At 38.9% G+C, this 24,406-nt stretch overlaps 1 protein-coding gene across 2 annotated transcripts in view; it reads left to right on the top strand.

The window, feature by feature from the left end:
• mgll (monoglyceride lipase) overlaps positions 1-22,294 on the top strand; it is a 53,109-nt gene extending 30,815 nt beyond the window's left edge. For both annotated transcript variants that reach the window (XM_088916533.1, XM_088916532.1), the window contains 5 exons: positions 3,996-4,132; positions 6,395-6,505; positions 11,420-11,509; positions 14,519-14,734; positions 18,487-22,294. In XM_088916533.1, the coding sequence (XP_088772659.1) occupies positions 3,996-4,132; positions 6,395-6,505; positions 11,420-11,509; positions 14,519-14,734; positions 18,487-18,609 (677 nt within the window). In that variant the 3' untranslated portion in view covers positions 18,610-22,294. The remainder of the gene's footprint in view (positions 1-3,995; positions 4,133-6,394; positions 6,506-11,419; positions 11,510-14,518; positions 14,735-18,486) is intronic.
• Positions 22,295-24,406: the final 2,112 nt, after the last annotated feature.

Here is a 24,406-nt window from a genome sequence, read left to right as displayed (position 1 = left end):
ACTTCTGACCACCGATACGAAGACCCATCTTGACAACCCTTTCATCTCGCCTTTCGTCTCTAATTGTTTTCCTCGCTGATCTCTCAACCCAAATTCATCCTAGCCTGGAACTATTGACTCGCCTTCCCCGGACTTGTAAGCCATCTGACTCTCTTAGAGACCTGCACAGGGTTCATAATAACTCGATCTTAACACTATGATTGCCAGCACAATCATAGCTTGCAGCATGTTCTCTAAAAGAACAGCATTGGATTTTTGCTGTATTGCTCTTTTGACACTCATTTGTGAGGGAATGACACATTAAGACTTTATGTTTGATGATTTAAGCATTTTATATTTTCTACATTCTGAATAACAGTATTCTCCTTGGCCTTTGTAGTTCTCAAAGGAACAGGATTTCGTGTTCAGCATTTTTGGGCTGTGAATTCTAGTTCAGTGCTAGGAGTTGTGATGAAATGGTCAAATTCTTTCAGAATGAAGAGAAACTAGATAAAATCCAATAATTTCATTTCAGACCTGTGAAGAGTAACTAAACATTCGGGCATTTTAGTCGGGCATTTTAAGCAAGACTTAAAAGCATTAAACATCTTTGGAGCAGGTGAGAAAAGGTTCCTTCAGCACTAAGCAATGATCTGTCATCCTTTGTGTAAAGCAGGCCTGTTCCCTTTATAATTTTATCCTGATTTGAAATTTGCATTTCAAAGAAGCCAGTGTGCGTGATGTCAAAGGCAGTAAATGAGATTCACTTAATTGAGGTTCTTGAAGGGTTGCAAAACTGTGCCATAACTCTTCTTTCTGTTAAAAAAAGACTCTTAAGTTAATGAGATATACTCAAACTCCTGGCAAATATACATACCTGTATGTACTGTATATGTGGATCAGTACTACTTGAAAACTGAGTACCTTTTTCAGCCAGTACATAAAGCTCAGAGGATATCAGGCCTTGTCCATTTCCTTTAATCTTGTCTATTTGTTCCTCTGAAGCCCCTGAGTCATGTTTCCCTTGTGCGTATTTGTTCCATAGTGCTTTCATTCCCTAGAACATTAAAGGAACCCTTTTTTGTAAATGGTCATCATGGATTAGAGGCGGCGGCAGCCAGGAAAGATGAAAACAGATCTAGTCTCTGGATGCTTATCAATCAAACTGTAGCTAGATTGAAGGAAAACTGGTTAGATGTCTTTCTGTGTTTTTCAATGTAACTTCAGATAGAAATTATTCCTGCGCAGTAGCATCTGGTTTGGGATTTGTACCCGGTTCTCAATAATGAGCTCAAAGCCATGCTTATTTTGAGGGCTTTTGTTTCAAGCAGAGCTCTAAAGTTAGATTTTGAGTAGCCAATTATTTTTTAGTGGCTATGGTTTTGATCCCTGAGGCAATTGTGTAAAGACAACAAGGAGCTTATTTTGTGTTATGGTCCCCGTGAGTAAAACGTTTTTCAGTCCAAGTTTCGTTAGACTGAGTTTTCTTTATGGAATGGTGTTCAGATTGAATCAGTGTGTGTGGAGAGTTTGATTAACAAGTTAAGGCCTGTCACAAAAATGTTTGTCTGCGTACAGTACAAAAATTATGAAACACAACCTAGGGACTGAAGCAATAGATGCCTTTGTTTGTCTTTAAGGAAATAGCACATTGTTTCGGAATACAAACACAATTACATAAGTCCTTGAAAAATATTTCTACAGCAAATGTAATTTTACAGAACCTGTTGGTTGGCATGGATAGAAGGATCATACAGGCCTGTTTCTCTGCGTAGTCTCTAAATTGGATGACAGACTCTCTTTGTCACACCATGAATACTCCATCGAAATTATTTTTTCTCCAAGCCAAACCTGTGTTTGCAACTACAATAGATATCTCATTCTCTAGCATGCACAGATGGCAATTTGTAAGAGGGGCGTTCTTCCTAGTAGAGACAGTTAACCCCCAGTGCTTGACCAGAATCACTCCCCTACGCTCTCCTCTTTTGCTTTTCTACTCACATGGAAAGACAGATGAATGGACTCTTGGATTTCACAATCCTAAGTAGTCATTTCCCTGACTATCACCAGATGTAGTTCAAATAGGGAGCTGCGTCAGCATGTGTAGGCTGCACAGGAACAGGTAAAGGTTTATTCCATGCTGAAAAGAGAAGAAAAAAAAAACGTTTTTGAAACATTGTGTTTCCTTTTTTTTCTTTTCAGCATGGAATAAGCATTTACTTATTCCTTATTACCAGATATGCCAATTTACCATTTATGGGACATCATTGGGTTTTTGCCTATTACTGAGTCATGTGTCTGCCAGTTTACAAACAGGAAGCGTCAACAAGCTACTAGTTATACTGTTACAAAACCTCAACAGGATCTAGCCCTGTTGAGGATTGTCACGTTCCGTTATTTAAATACTGACATTCATTAATTTTACTTTCCTGAACAACTTCCCAGTTTCCCAGTTGGTACAGTATGTTGTCCAGCAACATCACTGTTAAGTTCTTTGTTGATACAGTGGAAACTAGTGTGCATAAGTGCAGGGTCAAAAGTTCAAAACTTCATTCACTGAGTCTGGGATGAAGGAGCTTTCTGTGTTGTAGTGATTCTAAGCCAAATGTGAAATAAACACATTTTCTAAATTTTAAATCCAACTGGCATTGGCTCTTACGTTTGATCCAAATTAGAAAAGAACTGTCAATGTATTGTATATAAACAGAAAAGAACAACACAGTAAATATAATATATAGAGAAATAAACAAAGCTAAAATGAAGACATTGACTTATTGAACTGTTTATTGAAAATCTGATCTTAAGCTTTTACCTGAATGTCACTGTTTTCTGCATCAGCATTCTGCATCTTGCTCTGCTTTCACCACACGACACTTCTATTAGAGATCTACGTCATTTGAGGAAAATGTGAATATTTAAAAAATTGTAACATGTTACATTGCAGATGTATTCAATTAGCAGAAGAACATTCTCTCTTTTTCACAATCTTTAAATGGGCAACAGAGCTTTCTTCTAGGTATTGTGTTGCGGCTATTGTTTAGGCTGAAGGAGCTGTGTTGCAATACTTGATTATTCACATGGTTCCAGCTGTATAATAATCTAATGCATTCCTTCTGTTTCATGTTTTCTTTTGTCAATTGTGCCATGTACTGTATGACTGCAAGTCCCAGCTCCTCCTTGCATTCTTCTTTTATTGTTGTTGTTGTTAAATCTGGCACTCCAGAGCCCAGACACATCAGATTTTCTAAAGCAGAGAACAATTGTGTATTGCCTTGGGGGGGGGTTCAATAAATTCCAGCCTGGGAACCAGATGAGGAGAAGAATGTAGTGAAAAGCTGGGAATATGGTGAACATACACAATATGAATATCACTTGTTTCAGTAACCCAACAATGTCCTCTGTAACTCTCTGCTGGCCTTTCCATCTCCATCAATGTACTGCTCTTTCCATCCCTTCCTGATACATTTACTTATTCTTCTCCTGCTTTCACTGGGCCAAACATAAGATGGCGTCTTTCACTGCCAGGCAGTTTGCGGTTGACTTGAGGAACATGAGCCTGAAACCCATCACTTCTCTCTGCCAGGCTTTTACATTTTTGAAAAAACCCTGGGCCCTGTTGTATATACAGGTGAATTGCACATACACCTACCCTTAATCACAATACCAAATGGAATTGGTCCTGCTGGAAGAATGGGGTGGAGCTTGACAGGGACTGTTCCAGTGCTTTGTGGGATACATACTGTACCACATCTTGGCCATGCCGTTTTAGCTTAGAATCTTTCCAAATCTGTGGCTAGTGAGTGTCAAAGAGAAATCAAAGTTGAACTCTTTACCATTTGAATATAATGGTTTACTCCGGTGACACCTGTTACATAGCAGTTTGAGTCATTCCCAGCATTATCAGGCATATGTAGGTTTTTTTGTATGTAATTTATATTACCTTTATATTTTTTTCTGCTGGCTGAATACTGATGCACACAGAGCTAATGGTGTCTCCTCCTCCTCGTATTTGACAGTGGGTCACGGGCAGAGTGAGGGGGACCGCATGGTGATTTCTGACTTCCACATCTTCATCAGGGACTCCCTGCAGCACATCGACATCATGAAGAGCCGCCACCCTGGCCTTCCAGTCTTCATTGTCGGACATTCCATGGTAACGGAATTCTCCATTCTCTCCCTGCTTGTTCCTTCAAAAACAAAAACCCATCGTGCCCGACATGTGATCACAGGGCTTCCAGATGCATATGAAACACAAATATCGGTCTAAGCTCCTTCCACAGCTGCAATGCGCACTGATGAGCTGAGGCGGGCTAGCAGAAGCACATGCAGCGTCCCAAAGTGAAGGTAGACTAGCGCATTACATGACTTTGGCTTGATTTCAAAACCTTTTTTTAAAAATATTTTGCATCCACGTATATTGTTGATCTTTTGTATCACTTCCCCCACACTGATGGGAGGAGGACCTTTGGAAGTCAATAGAAACCCCTGGGTCCTTTTTTCTGAAGCTTTGCGTCACTCGTGATCAGAGACAGACACTGCCCTTCCCCTTTCATTTCCCCCACTCCCTTCCCTCGCTTTTCAGCCTCAAGCACAGTGATGATATTGTCCACAGAGCTCACTGGCCTCTTATACTGGTTGATGTGCTATACTCTGACTCATTTCCTCCCATCCAAGAAACTCAGTCCAGCTCTACTGCCTCACCCGTCCTGCTGGTCAGGCATCATTGACCGATATAAACAAACCACCGAGATTGTGATAAATGGAATAATTTCAACCCCCCAATTTGTGGGAGTCACGCTGAGCAGCTCTTGTGTTTGAGTTCATTTTGAGACCCCTGGGGGATGGCTGTGGAGTTGATGGATATGGAAGCAGAAAGGTCACTGTGTATAAAAATAGCATTCTCTAATTTAGGTGGCAAAACACAAACACTCATAACAGGCGCATCATCCTGAATCCTGGGGCGGTTGGAGGTAAATTTATTGAGTCAGATTAACAAGAGGATTTCTTGACACTGGAAAAGAAAATAATGTGGCTATCAATTATCTCGTGAAGAGCCGAGTGGTATAAAAACAGGCTGCAGTCTCAGCACCATTGTTCTCCTAAGTGTCTGCATCACCCTTGTTATTGTTGTTACATAAGGTGAAAAACAATTAAGGTGAGCTGTAGAATGACACTTGACAAACCTAAAAAGCAGAAGCTGCCAACAGAAAAGGCAAAAACTTCAATGTGTCCTCTTACCTCTCTCTACCCTGAAAGGGTGTTTCAGAAATGTCAAGTGAAGGAGAATTTGTCGAAAAGTAACTCTTAAGTGCATTATTTTGTGAAGTGATCCTTATAATAACAATGTTTTTATTATTGGTAAGTGGAAATTAGGCTCTATTTTTATTTTATATTATACGGTTACATTGTGCTGATTTTCTCTGTGAAAGTCTTACAAAAACACAAACTAAATTGATAGAATCAGTCTAACAATCCAAATGGTTACAGTCACAAAGACACTTTAGACTGACTGACGAATAACGGAGGGAGTATTTCATTATACGGTATCTTGCCCAAGGTCTGCTTACCAGTGTGGGTTTCCTAAAAATAACAGAGACAGCTGATGAAGCCTAGAGCTTTTGACACAAATTTCACTTTTACTTTCTCTTAAAAGGTTTATTTTTGTATTAGGGTATTAGGCTACTTTGTGACTTTTAAATAGCCATTAACCTCATTTGCGTGGCTTAAAGTTCAAATGTCCAATAGACATGGAACACAAATGAAAAACAACACAGTGACAAATATTCTGTTTTCAAAGTCACAGGATGTTTGCAAGGGTGGTTTGGTGGCTTCATTTCCTGTCCTAGGGTGCTATCTGCATGGAGTTTGTATGTCCTGTTTGTGTGGGTATCATCCCAGAGTGCAAAGACATACTGGTAGGTTGATTGGCTTCTGGGAGACTTGGCTCTGGTGTGAGTGTGTGTATCTTTGTCCGTGTCTGTGTGTGCCCTGCAGTGGACTGGTGTCCTGTCTAGGCTGTATCCTGCCTTGCCCCCATTGCATAAACCTCAGCTCCCTCATGTCCCTAAATTGGATAAAACAGTTAGAAAATGGATGGATTGATGTTTGTTGTTGCTCTGTTTCAGAATATAGCACCTTCCTTGTCATATACAGGGTTAGTCAAGCTGCTGTCGACAACTTTGACAGTTTATTACAAATTAATTACATGGGTTACTGTGACAAAAAGAGGTTTCAAACGAAAGCATACATATCAAAGTTACCTTACAATCCTTCGCCATCTGTGGAGGAGAAAACAAAACTTTAGTAAAATATTTGGCATTATTATATATCGACAACATTTTGACTAACCCTGTATTAAGTTTACTTTCAGTCCAGGAGGCCTGCAGCTCTAAATGTGTGTCTGTGTCTTTTCCAGGGGGGAGCCATTTCTATCCTGACAGCCTGCGAGAGGCCAAACGACTTTGCTGGGCTTGTGCTAATTTCCCCCATGGTCCAAATGAACCCCGAATCTGCCACTCCTGTTAAGGTACTTCAGTCTCCGAGTCCCGAGAGCTGATATCACTGCCGCCGCACTCCTGCTGTTTCACTTTACCTTTGGAGAGCAAAGTTCTGAACTTTAAGAACTCCCACGGATACAATTATTAAAATGATTAGCCTTCATACATGGTGAGAGCTTGTGGGTGGAATACATTGCACTGAAGCATCAATTATAGAAACCGAGAGGCCATGCACAGAATTGATTGTATTTTGAAAGAGCCCTCTGTTTGGGTATCCTAAATATTGGGTTTTTTTTCCAAAGCCAGCACAAGCGTTATTTCTGGGCCTCTGTGATGACCTGCAGCACCCCAATATCCCCACCATCAGCATTAGCTGTGACCAGAGTGCTCTTTTTCTCTTTTGTGCATACACATACTGTATTCCTGTTTTAGCACTGGCATGCCATCCCTGGCATGGGAGCAGAGGATATGAAAGGCAGGTGAGGCCTTCAGTCTCACTGTCAGGCCTTGTCCTTTTTTCCACTGGCTGCCCCACGAGGGATCAGGCAGTGCTAAAAAGCTCTCTGAGATACCTGAACTCTTCAGCATGAACACCCTATCAGGATGCTCCACACTGGATCTGGATCATCTCATGACCCAATATCCACTGAACTGCCTCCTTTCTACACTACTTTATTTAACTTACTTACTCTATTTAAGCATCAGATATATCTTGCATCGCCTTTGTGCAGTGTCTGAGTATCTGATAAAATCTGCCAAGCACTCGTATTCAATTAAGTAATGGTACACATTTTTTATGCCTTTTTTAATGCAAGTCTTATGATAGCTGTAGCATACTGATCATTTCTAATGCAAATCAGATAGCCTTGCTGCCAGGTTACAATCTCCTTTATCTCTTTGATACTTTGTGGAAATAACCATCTTCTCTTTTTTCTTATGACAAGGATCACAAGGGTTGATTTCAACTTGACCTTTCAGTACTGTTTGTTTTTACAGTGTTTCTGTGTTTGAGTATCTGACGCTAAGTACCAGACACATTGATTCATGGAGCTGGAATTGGTTTTAATTAATCGAAGCCCTTAAGGAGACAGGAAATGAGAATATTTTGCTGCCCATCTGCTGCAGCCCTCTTTGTACAAACCAAACAGCGTGTGCTGATAACCTGCCACACAACAGAGAGGCGAAAAAAACCCCTTCTGATGAAAGTTGTTTCGCATTGATTTCTGGTCGCGTAGAGCTGGAGGAAGCTGGTTGATGTCTGGTGATTGAATTGGACTTTCAGGTAAAAATGTGTCTGTGTTTTATTACTGATTAGATGATAGCTAAAACTACTAAACATGAAAGTTATGTTGAGCTGATTTTTTAGTTGTTTCTTGAATTGAATGGAAACATAGTACCGTAAATATTCAACTTTGAGGTAAGGACTATGCAAAAGTAGACATTTGTGTGGTATGTGCAACAAACGTGATAAATACAAACAAATGTGAGACCTATAAAACAGACAACTTACAGGCATTGTAGAAAGATAGCATTGAATATTACAGGTTAGCGAAGTGGACATGGAACTGAAAACTGGAAATGATTGTTATATACAGCACAGAGAAAGATGAAAAGACTATTGGATGTCTGCTGAAGGTGCAGAATGGAGTGTGTTTCACACAGAAGCACCCTTTATCCCCACTCCCAAGCTGTGCATACATTTGTCGACACTCCACAAGAGGGATACCATGCAGAGGATAATGTGTTTGCATTTCCTTGACATGTTATTTAATCGCTTGTTGCATGTTATGCACATCTGGGTAACATCACAACATTCTATGCGTAAGACCTACAGTAAGAGAGACAGATGGTTCTTCAAAGGGGCTTATGGACTGAAGTGCGCAAATAAATCTTTAAGGCACGAAGCGTGTGGGCAGGCATTGATCAAAGAGAAATCGAAGCAATCAAACGGAGCTGCTCAGAGCTGAGAAATGAAGTGCGGTCTGCTCTCTGTGGCTAGCTTGTACGATGTTGATTGATAGCACCAAACATATTACTGAATCATTCCCAAAAGAATAAGAAGACATTTGTAACGAGTAGAGATGTGAATGCTTGTGCTTTTGTCTTTTCCATTCTGTCTATGAGTAATCCATTTCATAACGCCACGTTATTGTCTTCATCACAGAAAAGGACTCAGCACAATGAGAACTTTTTATTGTGCATGTGCCCATGGCTGCTTTTTTAGCTTCAGAAAGGGATTGTGAGGAGGAAGTGAAGAATGGTTGTTAAAGCTGAAGCCAATCAATTTCTCCTTTATATTTGCAGTATGTAACTAATGTTTTAGATTGAGCGTTGCTGCCTCGCAGCACTAGGGCCCTGAATTCAATTGAGGACCTTGGGAACTGTCTGTGTGGAGTTTGTGTGATCTCCCTGTGTTTGCATGGCTTTCCTCTGGGTGCCACATTCCGCAAACATACTGTTAGGTGAATTGGCTTCTGGGAAAGTTGACCCTAGTGTGAGTGTGTGGGGCTGAAATGGTATCACATCCAGGGTGTAGCCTGCCTTGCATCCAGTGCTTGCTGGGATAGTTTTCGGCTCCCTTGCGATCCTAAATTGGAAGAAGCAGTTCCAAAATAGATGGATGGATGTTTTGACTGTTGTAAGGAGAGAGAAAGATGCACTAGGCTGAGGTGATCTCCAGAGATCAGTTATTGAAAGCTTGGTATTGAACTTGTTTCACCAGATACAGCAGCACTGACAAATGATGCTTGAACAAGATGGAGTGGACTTGTTCCATGACATATTGCGCTCATGATTATTAAAAAAATCCTCAAGCACAGGATGGGCTTCTTGATCATGGGTTCAAGCCTGGGTCATGTCACTAGCTGAATGTAAGTAGGATTCCCCAAGTGGTGGCACACAGTTGACTGAACGCCACTAAGGTAGGTTGCTCTCAGCGACCCCTGCAATCCACAGGGTGCTATAGACATGCAATGCAGTTAGTGGGGGATGCACCTGTCTTCCAAGAGGCCTACGACAGGTGCTGGAGGTGTGGTACTACAGAGCTGTGGCTGTGTTGTTTGGGACGTATTTAAAGACAAATGGCTTGGAGGTGGTTGGGTAGGGTCAGCCTTCAGTTGCTCATTCTAGATATACTATTTGTAAAACAAAACATTTGGCTTTTAACAATGTGTACATTTCATAAGAGCAACTAGGATTTATTTTTTTCTAGTTGTCTGCAATATCAGTAGAATTAATTACAAATGAATGGGAATTTTTCTTGTAAGAACCAATAAGCTATTGTAAGTTGTTATTGATTAAGTCACTGATCACAGGTATTCCGTTTACCCCAAACCAGACACATTAACACAACATTTCTGTGTGGATTTTTTAAAATCTTATGACAAGCTCCAAAACTGACGTCTGATTGTAATCAGCTTTTCCATCTTAATTTCTTTAAAGATGGGGCTATATAAATTCTGGTGGTTGACGAGAAAAGATTTGGTTGGTCAGAGGCAAAAGAATAATCTTTAGCGCTGCCCTTGGCGAGACTGATTTTGAAAGAGTAGATCATTATTGCCTTTCTGAATCACTGAACATTTATTCATTCTGAAGGCTACAAGTATTGAGAGATAAATACACCCACCTCTCTGTGACATTAACTAGTTTTTTTATAATGTAAATAAATTGTAGATGTGAAATCCAGTCATTTTGAATGTTGCGTTCTGTTTTCACACAAACTTCCCCTATTTACTTGCGGTTTGTAAAGTCATGTGAAAAAACCCACAGGTTTACATGCAAATTGAGAATGACTTGCAATTTCCAGTTTTGTTACTACAAAACAATCAAATGTTTTTAAAATGTTTTATTCTAATACCCATTTCCATATCTAGACAGCATCATTTAAATAAAAATGATTTTTTAAAAGTGTTCTTTATGTATATATTCTGGTCCACAAATCTGATTAGGTCTTATTATAGTCATATCATGTACCAACAGAGATTAATTTGGCTATTATTAGAGTTGGAGAAAGGATTGAAAGTCTCTTAATCTAAAGCAGTCAATAGGGAGAAGGTATTCAAGGTGGTCAGCTTTCTAATGGAAATGATTTAGTCCCAGATGGGCAATTCTAGGACACCATTTTTTAATCCAGTTTTTCTTAGTTGGATATTTATATATGGTTTTTAGGACAATTATGTGTAACTTAAGAAGGTGGAAAGCCTTCCAAAATTATTACTTTCAAATGGTCTCTAAGCAAAATCCAGTCAAGAAGCAATGCGCAGTAGTTCACACATTTCCTGCAGATTTAATTCAGCAAGAGCTAAGAAATGCAACCTGTTGCAAGCCTTGCACAACATAATGATTCGGTAAATACCAAAAACAGAATTTACACACTTCCCTTCATTGAGAGAAATGAGGCAGTACAAGTGCAGTAGGTCTCACCGCAGAGTTATGAGTGAAATATAAACACCGCCAGATTACATCCCAGGCTCAATGGACTGACTTGTGCTTCATATCAATTTTGGGTTCTTTAGTGATGTTCTTTCTTTTTTTTCTTTTTAAAGGAGAAAAGTAACAGTGGGCGGGGCAGTCGCACAGATCCACAGTGTTTATTAATGCTGCCTCGCAGTGTTGAGGCCCTGAGTTCAATTCCTGGGGTGCTTACTGCATGGAGTTTGTATGATCTTGCCATGTTTGTGTGGGTTTGGGTTCTCTGGTTTCCCCCCAGAGTCCAAAGACATACTGGAAGTTTAAATGGCTTCTGGGAAAAGTGGGCGTGGAGTGAGTCTGTGTGCCCTGCAGTGAACTGGGGTCCTATACAGGGTGTATCCTGTGTTGCACCTATTGTTTGCTGGATTAGGCTCCGGCTCCTCACACAACCCTGTACTCGATAAAGTGGTTAGAAAGTGGATGGATGAATGAAATGCAACAGTTTTCTCATCACAGTTCCTTCACCCCTGCAGGTATTCATAGCCAAGCTCTTATACCACCTGGTGCCAAACCTGTCCTTGGGTTCAATAGATTCCAAATGGATATCACGAGATCAGAAACAGGTAACATCTCCTACTTTACTGCTGTGGGTTTACTGCTTCATGTTGAATGCAGAGAATGGTTTATAAGCAGTATCTTACCCTGTGTCAAAATGCTGTTTTATGTAGATAAAGAACCTGTCACAGCTGCTACAATTGTCACAATTGATAGATTTTTCAGAGTGGTGTTGGGAAGCCATACTAGACAGCCATTGACTGGTTAAAACATCAAACTACAGGAACTACAGTGAGAAGAAACAGAAGATACTGATTCACCTGCCAAGAGAAGGAAAGGATTTGTCACACATGCACATTTTCATATTTTTGTCTTCATCAGATGGAAAACTGTTTTTAATTAACACAGTACCTTGGGCTTCAACACATAATTGCAACATCTCGACAGCTGACACAAAGGAAAATCAGTGCTTGACATCTCTCTAATCATTTTATCTCCGCCCAGTAAACTAAATTCAAAAGGATGCTTGTTTGTTTTATTAAAAGGGACCTGAGGTTTTTAATCATGTTTTTATTTAAGAACCTGGGGCCTTACTGGAAATGCATCATAGAGCGTCATGATAAGATATTTCATATTTCACTGCGCTGTCCCTCTAGATACACAGTCAATCTCATGATCTGGATCTCTGATTTATTACCAGAGACTAAACAAAATCACACTATCACTTTACTGCTCACAGGACTGAGATGTACTATGAAAGCTGGACTAAAAGATCTGCATTGTGAAGCTCCAGATAAACATCTTAACTGTATTAATGGCAGCTATGTCTTACAGTTGAGAGAAAGTCATCACCGCCACCACTGTCGGAGGAGCTGCAATATTCTGTCAAAACAAAGAATCCTTCAACAGTATTGTGGTTGCCTTTACCATTTAAAGTCCTTTATGGACTTTAGAATTAATTTTATAAAGAGAAATTAGAGGTTACAGGTTGGCTGTAGGCAGAGGTGTTCCCTGTTGCACCAGGCAAGATCTGAATGGTATTCAGTCCAGTAGAATATAATTGTGTGGTTATATACTGCAGGCTACAGCCAGTTTTATTCTTGGTAAGGTTTACAATGCCCGTCAAGCCATAAAACAAACTTTGAAAGAGGTACAGAACAGTTTAGGTGAGCCTTTCACTGACTGTGTCTCACCCCCTCTGTCTTGTACTCACAGCTGACTAAAACCATTGTTCACTGCAGCTCCCACACACTGTCTTCTTGTTCAGAGACAGTTTGCATTAACATTTTGTATTTTTAGATAAGTCTTATAAAGGATATTAGCGTCAAATTGGTGCTATCTGTTCTGGTATGGTGTTCTAGCTAATGCTAGAACATTGTTTTAAAAAATCCAGTAATTTTTCAAAAAAGTCATCTGCCTGGGCAACAGATGGTGAAAAATCTCTTTATTGTGTTAAATAAAATGAGCTACTCGGTAGCAGTCATTCTGTACCAGAGAAAAGAAAAAGGGCTTCAATTTGTGTGAAAAGGATATTTTGTTAATTTAAATCATAGCTTGTTATTTTTCTAGGCATTAGATCTATTCTATTGCAGAGGCATTTTTAGAACAGAAGTGGATGAACTGGGGTTTACAATGGTAATAAACACCCACTCCCTTCAGATTTCTTGTCAAGAAATTGATCTTTGTTTGCTAATTCAAATCCTTTGCATGTGTTTGAAGAGGTTGAAATATGAAGGTCCTTAATCTGAAAGCTCTTTTGTGGAATAATGCTGTGCAAGGGATGCCTTAAATGCCTTTATCTGAGACAGCTCAGATCTGTGTTCTGTATGCTGGAGCCTGCATGTAATTTTAATTTCATATTTATTTTCTGAATACTGGTATTTCAGTCGGAGTTACCCACGTACAACACATATTCATGTCTATCACTGTAGTTTTTTACTTCAAGAAGAAGCTTGTCTTTACATCAGAGCGTGATGTGTTTCATGTCACAAGCTAAATATAGAACCAGGGCAAAGAAGTATTCACAGTATTCACAAGCCCAGTGGATTTAAGTTTCTTTCTTACTTGATCTGTACATCACTCTGTGGTATACAGCCCCACCCCACCACAGCCAGGACTCTACAGAGCGTTTTGCTTGTGTTTTCTGTATAAACAAAAACTGGAATGACTTCTCTCTAAATTAGAGGAAAGCAAACTACAGAGCCACTGTTCTTTCCTGCTGGCAAAGGGTAAGGGCACAACTGCAGCTAGCGTAGGGCACTACCGCAGCCCTCAGAAGAGAAACATGAGTCCAGTCCAGTACTGCTGGACAGTCAAGATGCTGAAAAGAAGTATTCAGTTCTCATATATTTTACTATATGAAAAATTCAGAAGGTTCTCATAAATAATTATAAGATGAGGCAGCCATGCAAAAACATTCCTTCAGCAATCCTTTTTTCATGGTTGATCAAGCATTAGTAGGAACCGGATTGCTTCTGGTTTTGCTTTGTAGATGATGTTTGTCTGACTTCTTAAGGAGAAGGTGTGCTCATAAATGTCTGCAAAAATAGTTGTTCTTTGAACGGGTAGTAGTTAATAAAACATACACAGCAGAGATCAATCATTCTTAGACACTGATTCGTGTTCAATTGAATTTCAGAGAATATTCAAGGTGGTCACACTCTGACTACCCTGTTAATTCCCACTTCATTTTTTATAGTACATAGGAAGGCTAAATTGATATCTTCACACTAAGAGGGTGTACAATCACACCTAGCTCATGAAAAGTTTTTATGCTCTTATCTTCATAGATAAGTTCAGATAAATGAATTTTAATGGGAAAAAAAATAAAACACAAAGTAGACAAACTGAACCTTCTGTTCAATTCAGCACCTGAGGCTTGAAACATTACCTTTGAGCTCACTAATTTATTTATTTTGTCACGGCCTTTAAAATATTTTCAGTACTGGCTGTTTTGTGCATTGTCTGTAGAATTCGCTCAGCTGAGGAGCTCACACCCCAGTAATGTCTGTCAGAGAGGTTTTCTGCAGCTTGTCCACTCTGTTGGCCTTCACTGTCCCCTCTCTGTGCTGAGGCAGGTCGAGGCCTATGACACCGATGCTCTGAACAATCATGGAGGCCTGCGCATTTCCTTCGGCATGCAGTTAATGAACGCCGCTACCAAGATTGAGAAAGCCCTGCCCAACATCACCTGGCCGTTTCTGCTTCTCCACGGAGACGCTGACAAACTCTGTGACATCAAGGGCTCCCAAGTGATGTACGAAAAAGCACAGAGCCTGGATAAAAAATTAAAGGTAATTATTGGCCCTCTGCCCCAAAAAGGCCTCTTTCATTTCAGGATTTCATTCAGAGTCTAGAACAATCAGTGCAACTGTGTTTTTTTATGATACTGTGTTTTGAATTTGAATTACAGCACAAAGGAAATTTAGTTGTTTTTTGGAAACAACTTTTTTTTTAAATAAATCAGTTATGTTGTGCCATGTGGGCAATAGGTTTCACAGTGGTTAGCATTGCTGCCTCACAGCACTAGAGCCCTGGATTCAATTCGGGACCTGGGGTGCTATCTGCATAGAATTTGTATGTTCTCCTCACGTATGCATGTGTTTCCTCCCACAGGCTAAAGACATGCTGATAAGTTAATAGGCTTCAGGGGAAAATTTGTGTCCGTCTGCCCTGTGATGGACTGGGGTCTCATCTGGTGTGGCCCCTGCCTTGTTCTCATTGTTTACTGGGATAGGCACCAGCTGCCTCGTGACACTGAATTGGATAAAGTGGTTAGAAAATGGATAGATGGAAGTTGTGACATGTACAGTATACTCAAACAATTGTTGAGTATGTTGAAGGAAAAAATAGATTGAAAAACATTAGAAAATTCCCTTTACATATACTATACTGTATATTACACATTTCAGGGTTGTGGGTTCAAAACCCAGATGAGACACTGTTGTTATATCATTGAGCAAGATACTTCACTTGAATCACTCCAGTAAAATACACAGTTGCACAAAAGGCTGCAAATTCAACTTATTCAAAATACTGCCAAAATAAATTAGGAATAGTAAAGAAGTGTGATAGTGGTTGGGATTATGTTTAAACCTTCTCCCAAACTTTTTGTTTAAATCTCCTTTAAGTACTTTTTCCTTACACTGCTTTGCCTTTCTATAAATAAATATTACATAGAATATAAAAAGGATATTAAATAAAAGGAGGATCATCTAAATTATTCAATTGCTTTTGCAACTAGTTTAAAAATCCACATTTTGTATGAGATTCCATACTGTTAGAAGCATGATTAGGAAATTTGTTCCAGGCAGCCAAGCTGTGTGTCTGTCCTCAATGCTCCTAAACATCTTAACAATGTGTGAATTAGATGAAAATACTGTATAAGCATGTTCACTGCTATAAGTCTTTAACCATCATGTTTAGAAACAATGCTTTAAAGTTGTATTCACTCCATTGTCACAAAAAGTTATGCGAAACCCACACTATTATAAAAGGGGGAATTCTCACATTATAATTTAAATTTGTTCTACCAGGTACGTTTAAATGCACATATCTGTGGGTGGTTAGAGATGGAATTTCACAGCTTTTCAAAAAGTTCAAAGACTGATTTTTTATATGTGTAGGTGTTTGTATAGATGAATTAAACAAGATGTTTTAATGAAGCAGACAAAAGAAAGCATTTATTGCTTAGTCTCACCTGAAAGAAGAAAGAAAAAGGATTACATACAGTAGGTAATTAAATGAACACTTGGGTTCTTACAGATAGGCTTTGTAGAAATGCACTAGGACTACTTTGAAAAGGAACTACAGTAATTCAATTTTAGCAAAAATTAGCGCATTGCAGTGTGTCAGACACATTGCAAACAGAAATATGTACTGTGAAGAATGCCTGATTTATTCTATAATCAAAATCTTGAGGAACCAATAAATGTAATGATGAAACAATAAAAAGAAAATTGAAGCCACTATGTTGGTTACTAAACTGGAGTGACAGAAAGAGATTCCAAATTCATTCTCAGATTGCATTGTATTTCGAGTAGTGTAAAATAAAACTAGTTCAAACCGCAGGAGATATCAGCACAGCCTGTGCTGTAATCCTGTGAAATTTCATCCATCCATCCTTTAACCACTTCATTCAATACAAGGTTGTGGGGGAAGCCTATCTCAGCAAGCAAGGCAGGATACAACCTGGACAGGACACCAGTCCATCACAAGGCTCACACACATTCACACCAGGGCTAATTTTCCCAGAAGCCATTTATGTCTTTGGTCTGTGGGAGGAAACTGAGGAACCTGGAGGAAACCCACATAAACAAGGGGAGAACACGGAAACTCAATGAAGGTAGCACCCCAGGAATTTCAAATGCAATGCAAACCACTGTACCACCAAAATGCCCTCTTGGCAAACTCTGTAGATAAATTTATTGTCTGCATCTCACAGGGTGCAAATGTATTAGTTGAAGGCAAGTCAAAATGAAACAATGCCATTCATGGCTTGGATAATTAATGTGGGTTAGTAGTGTAGAGGTTAAGATAGACTAACACCTTCCGAAAATATGACTGCTGTGGAGGTGGTTGAGTTCAGATTCTTCTCACATGGAAAATAACCAAATTCATTTTCCAAAGTTCCTATGTGGGAGCAAGAACAGGAGATACAAAATGAGCTCCCAAGGTGACTGAAAGGAATGGCACAGTTACAGCACTACTGTATATACAGAAATCCCCTGTCTCCAGACTGGCTCTGCAGTTCCGCAGGTCAAAGTCTTGGGAAATGTTTTTGTTTATTTTAGGGGCCTCCAGTATAAAAATGAACATCATCCGGTCAGTTGTTTCTCAGTCTGACTGCTATTGCTGAAATATAGACAGGATGCTTCACACCATCCTATAAACAAACTCCTGGGCTAGTTAGATGGTTTTAAAACTGAAATGCCTGAAATGTGGCAAAACCACAGGAGGTGACTATTTCAATACGCAATACCAGAAAATACATTTTGTTTTAAAAAATACTAAGTAATGATGCACACATTTCACCTTTTTATTCATGATAATTGAAGAATCTTTAATGCATGCCAAATGCTTGCCTTTTGAGACATGTTTGTAGAGAGAAATGTAATTATCTGAAAAGACTTGGCGTGGAAGAGTGATTAGCAGTTAGATTGGTTTTTTAAACCTTTTTGTAGATGTATTAACTAACCGTGACAGGCCTCTGCGTGCTGACTTTATACAGAGCCTTTCTATCACCTGTGTTTCAGACAGTCAAACTGATATAATGTCAGTAAAGGCTTGGATAACTGAGGGGTTAATAGTCTAGAGGTTAAAATAGATAGTTCTCAGACATTGTCAGATCAATGTGCGGCGAATGTAGACTGAGCATTCAACTCAAGTGAATCCATGTCCCATTCCCTGTTCTGTCCGCAGTGTTTCACACAGACTGAGCAAAAGGTTGCTGATTGCGCTGCTCTGCAGATATGCAGGCAAAAAATAGTGCCATTCATGATGAATAGCTGCATTCAAAGACATTACAAATAATCGCTTGCCAGCCTAAAGGGGGAAGTGCAATTTAAGAAACATTAACACACGGATCTCTTCATGTACTCCACAGCTCTGAGGCTGATAAGATTGTATCTGTACAGTTGTTTCATCACCACTGTTCACAAGAACTAGACGGATGCAGTGAACCGGAAAACAGAACCACTCTGGTTTTGCAGGGCCTTAGAAAACTGTTATTCCAACACTTACTTCTTACTGTATGTTTGAGAAATGCAGCAGTACAACATGTAATTGTGTAATGCAATCCAAGCTTGTGTTAGTACTATTTAATACTAATTTGAATGAACCAATGGACTAAAGGTTTGTGGGTGTTATTGTGGGGCATTATTGATTGTATTATTCTTTTCGTGGGCAACAAGTGCACTGGTAAAGAAATAATGCAGTTGTAAATCATAATTGAAGGATTGTTGTTCTCCATGAATATGAAACTGTTGCAGTTCTCTGTTTAATTCTTTATGTGCTCAGTCTGACACAGTGTGTTTGCCGATTGCAGGTGTACAGTGGAGCCTATCACGCTCTGCATCACGACCTCCCGGATACAGCCAACTCCGTCCTCAAAGAGATCAGCACCTGGATTGTCCAGCGACTCCCAGAAGAAACACAGACCAAATCATAGAAGACTAAGAAGAAGAAGAAGACCCCAGCTCTTATTTGCTTCAGGCTGAAGTTGGCCAGTCATTAAGAGGCAGAGCTACTTGGTAGTAATCATGTACTGTGTAAACAATGATTGCCACTCGAGCCATTTCCCAAGCTGGGTTTAGGCAAGCAAGCGATAAAACCTACTACCTAGAGCATCCCGGGGCCCTCATTGCTAGTCAACATCTTAATAACACTTTTTCATACCATGTGAACTAGCACTTTGATTTCAAAAGGGGGGGGGGTCATCGTGTTTAAGTCAGGTTGGAAGTTGGGATTGTTAAAACGAATGTATAACGTTATTCCAACATGACATTATCTTATAGACTCTTATGACATGGACAGTTAGTTAAATAACTCATACATGTTACCTTAGAAAAGTGGAAGGGTCAATGGGTCTGCAAAATTGGAATATCTCAATATTGTCTTAAAGCCCATGAACTCTTAGATAGATGGAGTGTAAGTAGAAGTGCCTGGAGGTGTGGTGTTATCCAGGTATCAAGGTCAAAACCAGCTAACACAAAAATTAGAATGTTATCGTGTCACAACTTGTGCTTTACTACAAAATGTATTGTTTTGAAGTTTCAGGATGTCAGTAATTTTTGTGGAACTCTTTCTTACTTATGTAATACAGTAACAGCCTTGCAGTTTAATTTCTAAATTTAACACATAAGCATGTTCTAAATGCATATTTTTTCTGCTAACCGTGATGTTAGATTATTGTTTTATCTTACACACCTGAAGTTTGCAAGTCACCATTATAAAACATAATCCTGATACTTAACTGACATTTAATGACAATGTTTTGCTAATGACATAGTAGGATTTTTAGACATTCTTATTGTTCATAACCCTATCAGATTTTAAACAAAGTAAGTTCAATTTTTAAATCAGCCAATAATCCTAGGCTTCATTCAGCTTCTGCATAATGTAGCTGCAAATTGCCTGTAGATGTGGCTTTTTAAAAAGAGACAACATTGTAAATTCTTTTTCATTGTTTAGAGATAATTTTATAATGTATTTACAGTACCTGGTGGAATGAAGAAAAAACAATTTACAGTATATCAAAGACATAATAAGTGTTGTATTTGAAAGTGGAAATAGGTTTACTGTAGAATATATTGTTAGGAGCATGCACTCAGTGTACATTAGAACTAAGGGCATTTCCAAAAATACTCCATGGGAATAATGCCACTCTTTTCAGTAGGTGTTTGCACTGTAGAGTGTCATCTTTTAATATTCAATGCTCAGATTATTTAGTTTTCTGAAAAGTCAAGAGCAGAACTCATACAGTAAGCCATTACTGTCAGTCTCTGGTATTTTCTGTTTTGTATGAATGGGACTGTGTGTTATGCTGCAAAAACAGTATAATATAATTGCATAACAGTGCCATTTGGAAAGAATTAAGAAAGTGTGGGGGTTCTTTTAAAGGTGGTGTAAAGGAGGTGTAATTTGTGTCAGGTGTTTTTTTCCTTGTTACATTTTTGTCACATGTTTTGTGATATAATTGCACGTGTGGTTCTCATGTTAAGTAGATTATTTTTTTACCTGACAGAACACTAATACTCTCCATGACTTTAATATATCTCTTTTGGGTTTCTTTGAGTAAATAAGAATTAGTTTTTTAAAGTTTTTTGTGTTTTTGCCCTTTTTGTGCTGAAAGTATTTTGCATCTCTAATTTCCCTATTTTATTTCCTGGCCAGCTGCATACATAAGCCTAGCTTTAGGTTTTATTATTGAACAAGTTCATTACTGTAGCACATAACATTAAAAATAGCAACAACAGAGAATTATAGAGTCACTTTACTATAAAATAGCTCTGACAACAGGAAGCAATAAGGAACTGTGGGATGTTTACATCACAGCAAATTCCCAGTATGGTGACCAAGAAGGGAACTGTAGTAAGTTCCCTTCTTCAAATGAGATGCTAAAATGTGGTCCTTTGATTAAACACCTCATGGTGCTGTTGGTGAAAATACAAGTGTCTTAGTTACTTTCCAGTATGGGCTTGAACAATCTGACCAAGTAAAGGTCTCCTCTTTCCCCCAGATTCAATTAATAAAGCAATTTTTCACTGCGCTGTCTTATCTGCTGTATAATGGGGCTGCTGGCTCACAATGGCTGCCACACTTCACCCTTGTGGGTACTGCACCTCAGTGGGGGACAGAGGGGGTCACTTCTCTTGATTTAAAAAATGTACTTTGGGGATCCCTGTCAGGAGTTGCAGCAAAGAGGCTGGTTAGCCACTCCCTATGCGAGCCTGTGGTAGAATAATCCTGGAAAGGTTCCGTAAAGTTCCAAAAGTAACCAAATCCTAAAAACTTGAAGCGATGCCTTAGTCAAGGGATTGAGCAAGGGTTTCGAGAGCCAAAAGACGATTAGGTTTAACGTGTTTCTTTCCCAGAAAACATAAAGCGAGGGTTGAGCTCGGAAGAGGGAACCTCATTGGTGAGCAGAGACTGAGTGGAGTGAGAGGGTATAAATAGGGAAGAGTGTGTGGAAAGATAATTGATTAATTAGTGCATGGATGTTACCGGTGAGAAGTGTTCGCGTGCGGTTCGTGACAATCCTTTAAAAAAGTAGTCTATAAATGCAACTACCAACTATTAACTATCAAGCAGTTTTCTGAGTGTTTCTTTACAGAAAGAAACAATGTATTGTGCCATAAGCACAAAAGCAGTAGGTGCTGAAAAGTGTTCAGAAGTTCCCTTTTTCTTTTCCTGTTTGCCTCAGAGCAGACCAGTATCCACATGTTGATGGGACAGGACAGATGCTGTCTTTGCTGTACCAAACTGGGTTTTGTCATTGGCTTCGAATGAAAAAGTCACCCTCAGAAGAGGCCTCAGAGCTTGTTGTAGTTACAAAGTAAAGCGTTACATATCTGAATGTTACACATTGCTTGAGATGAATATAGTCTTTTTTTAAAGGAAACACTTTCCTGTGCAAATGGGAGTCCTTGCAGTCCTTCCTAGTTCATGATTCTCACTTATTAAAGTGGTCATTTTGTGCAAGTTTTGAAATGAAGTAAAACTAAGACATTCAAATAATCTTCCATTAAATGTCTTTTCACTTACCATATGTAATCTAACCCTGCTGCAAAGATCAGAATGATTAATCTAATCAGTTTAACATAATGTGAAGGCTTCTAGACATTCAGAATCCGACCTCTCAAGGCAGCGTTGTTACACAAGTGGAAGACTGCTGGTTAGAATCCCGACATCTTGCTATTCTAAATAGTTCAAAACACAGCAATCAGAACAGCAGGTCCTGTAACTAAGGCAATAAAGTTTTACATCTGTTTTTGAAGGACACAGGAGATGTACAGTATCTCTTCAATTAACTTCTGTCTGCTTCAATGTTTGTATACATCTCTTAGTACCCTCAATTTTGTAAACACCATATTGTTACAGTATATATGTATAAAATGACAGTGTTGGAGACACATAAATGGGTTAATTTAGGATGAGGTGTAAACTGGGAGCACTTAGTGAGATTTTTGTCTAATTCTTTTACATGTGCTGTTCCTTTTTCATGTTTTTGTGTATGGTTAAAGGAAAGACACTATCAGGGAGATTGATCAAGTCCATGTTTTGTCCTGTTGTACAATTTATGTAATTCTAAACTGTGAGATAATGTGTGAAATAAATTCCACCAGTTTATATAATCTTGTATGTTTGTGTTCTTTTGTTGGTGTAGCCACAAAGCTAAACTTTCCACGTATGTTTTCTTATTTACTTTAAAATGGAAACTACGAGCATGTTCTGTGCTGGGTTGGAATTACCCCCCCCCCACCTACAGTAAGAACAAATAGTGCAGATCCAACATTTCACTGTGGGAAAAATTCGCTACATAGCAATGGAACAGGTATCTCGTCACAGTCCGGAACTGGATTTGCAAGGAGAAGAAAAAGACGGTCACATGGGAAGAATTATGTCATTTCGTGGTCTCATGGTGATTTTAATTCAGCAAAGGCAGCGACTGAAAACCAAGAAACTGGCTGATCTCCAAAGAAAACAAGAAAAACTGCACCAGAAAATCAGATAAAGGACAGTATGACATGAGACAAAAACATGAGTTTAGAGTTGCTTGTACCAATATTCTATAATGAAATACCTACATTATGTTGTGAAGAGGTGACACCGACCTACTGCAGAACTGTTAATTTATGTGTATTGCCAGAACTTATGTTTTCATTAATCACCTATGCTTCATTTATTTTTTCTCTCTCAGAGATGTATCCTATTCAAACTAGGACATCTGCTGTGAAAGATTTGAATATTCAAAGCAAGTGCCGGCTTAGAACCAGTGTGCAAGATGACCGTGCCAATACAGTAAATGGCTCCGTGTGATGTGGGCTTTTGAGGGACATTGGACTCCTACAGGAAAGGGTGCCACACACTGAAACTGAGGTCAGTGAAGGGAACAGCTGAACAATGTGCAAATAAAAGAGCAAATGCAACAACACTTGAAAAACTGCATGAATCAAAATGATTACAGATCATCTGTAGATAGTTGACTCATTTTAAAATTATACCCGTTCCATATCTTACGATGTTTTTCCCGCCTAGCTATTACAGAACAAAGAGCTTCTATTACAATTTCACAATGCTTACTTGATTGTCTATCTGTATTACACAGGAGTAGAGTAGGGACTGGCAAACACCAGACCTTCAAATTTAGGATCTGGCACAACCAATCCTTTGCATGCTTGATTGATAATCCTTAATTCATGCATTGAAAAAGGGAGCCAGAAACGTGCACCGGAAAGCCTGGTATTCTTTCACCCCTGCTACAAAGCATAGCGCTTCATCGGTGAGCTTCAGAGAATGCTACAAGGAACACCTTCCCAGCTCGCATCACAATCACCTAAAGAAGCTGTCGTGGCTGAATTTACAACCTGATTAAAAAACCAAACAATAACACAGAATTATACAGAACATAACAGAATTCAATACATATGAAATCATTTATCTTTTGAAGAAAATGTAATGCTTTAAACAGTTTGAGCATTTTGGCACAGTATAGATTTTTTTTAGATTGGGTTATATACAGAGTCACGTAAAATAATTGTAAATAATCGAAAATCGAAAAACACATTAAGTACTTTAATTGCAAATACTGTACCATTACTTTAGTGCTGTAAATGGGAAAAAAATAGTAAGCAAATATACATATTTGCCAAAAAGATCAAATTTACTGACCTTATTACCAGAATAAATATATATTTTTTTTAATTTCGTAGGTCAGCTTCTGGGTTTACATCAGTTCATTCTATAAATTCTTGTGAATTAACCACCTTCACCTAGTTAGCAGACCCATATTAGGAGGAAATATTACCAAGCAAAACATTTGCCTGTTGCTCCACCTAGTGTTCCTTAAAATAAAATAGAAAACCGAAATACAGTGTTGGACAACTCCAGTCGTCAAGAGACGGTTGGTATTCCAACAACTACAGCAAAGGCTTCTGAAATTATTACACTAATTTAGTGAGCTCAATGGGTAGCTGCTTCATGCATGCATACTGACATTTACACTGAGAATTTCACATGAAGTGAAACTGTCCGAAAACACTTAAAAAGGTCACTTTGAAATCAGAAGTAGGTTGAATATAAAATGGGCTTTTGTTAACATGAATAAATGTTTAAATTCCAAAATAAAAAAATGTACTCATCATTCATATTATTTCTCATGAAAATAATACGAAGTGCTTGACTGAGAAGTAAACATATATTTTCACTTTCTCCAAAATGTTTGTAGTGCATGGCATGCATATCTA

This window comes from Atractosteus spatula, chromosome 5 (assembly GCF_055471065.1).
Source record: "Atractosteus spatula isolate fAtrSpa1 chromosome 5, fAtrSpa1.hap1, whole genome shotgun sequence".
NCBI classification, from domain to species: Eukaryota; Metazoa; Chordata; class Actinopteri; order Semionotiformes; family Lepisosteidae; genus Atractosteus; species Atractosteus spatula.
The sequence above is the reverse complement of the archived record's forward strand: the minus strand, read 5'-3'. Positions and strand labels throughout refer to the sequence as shown.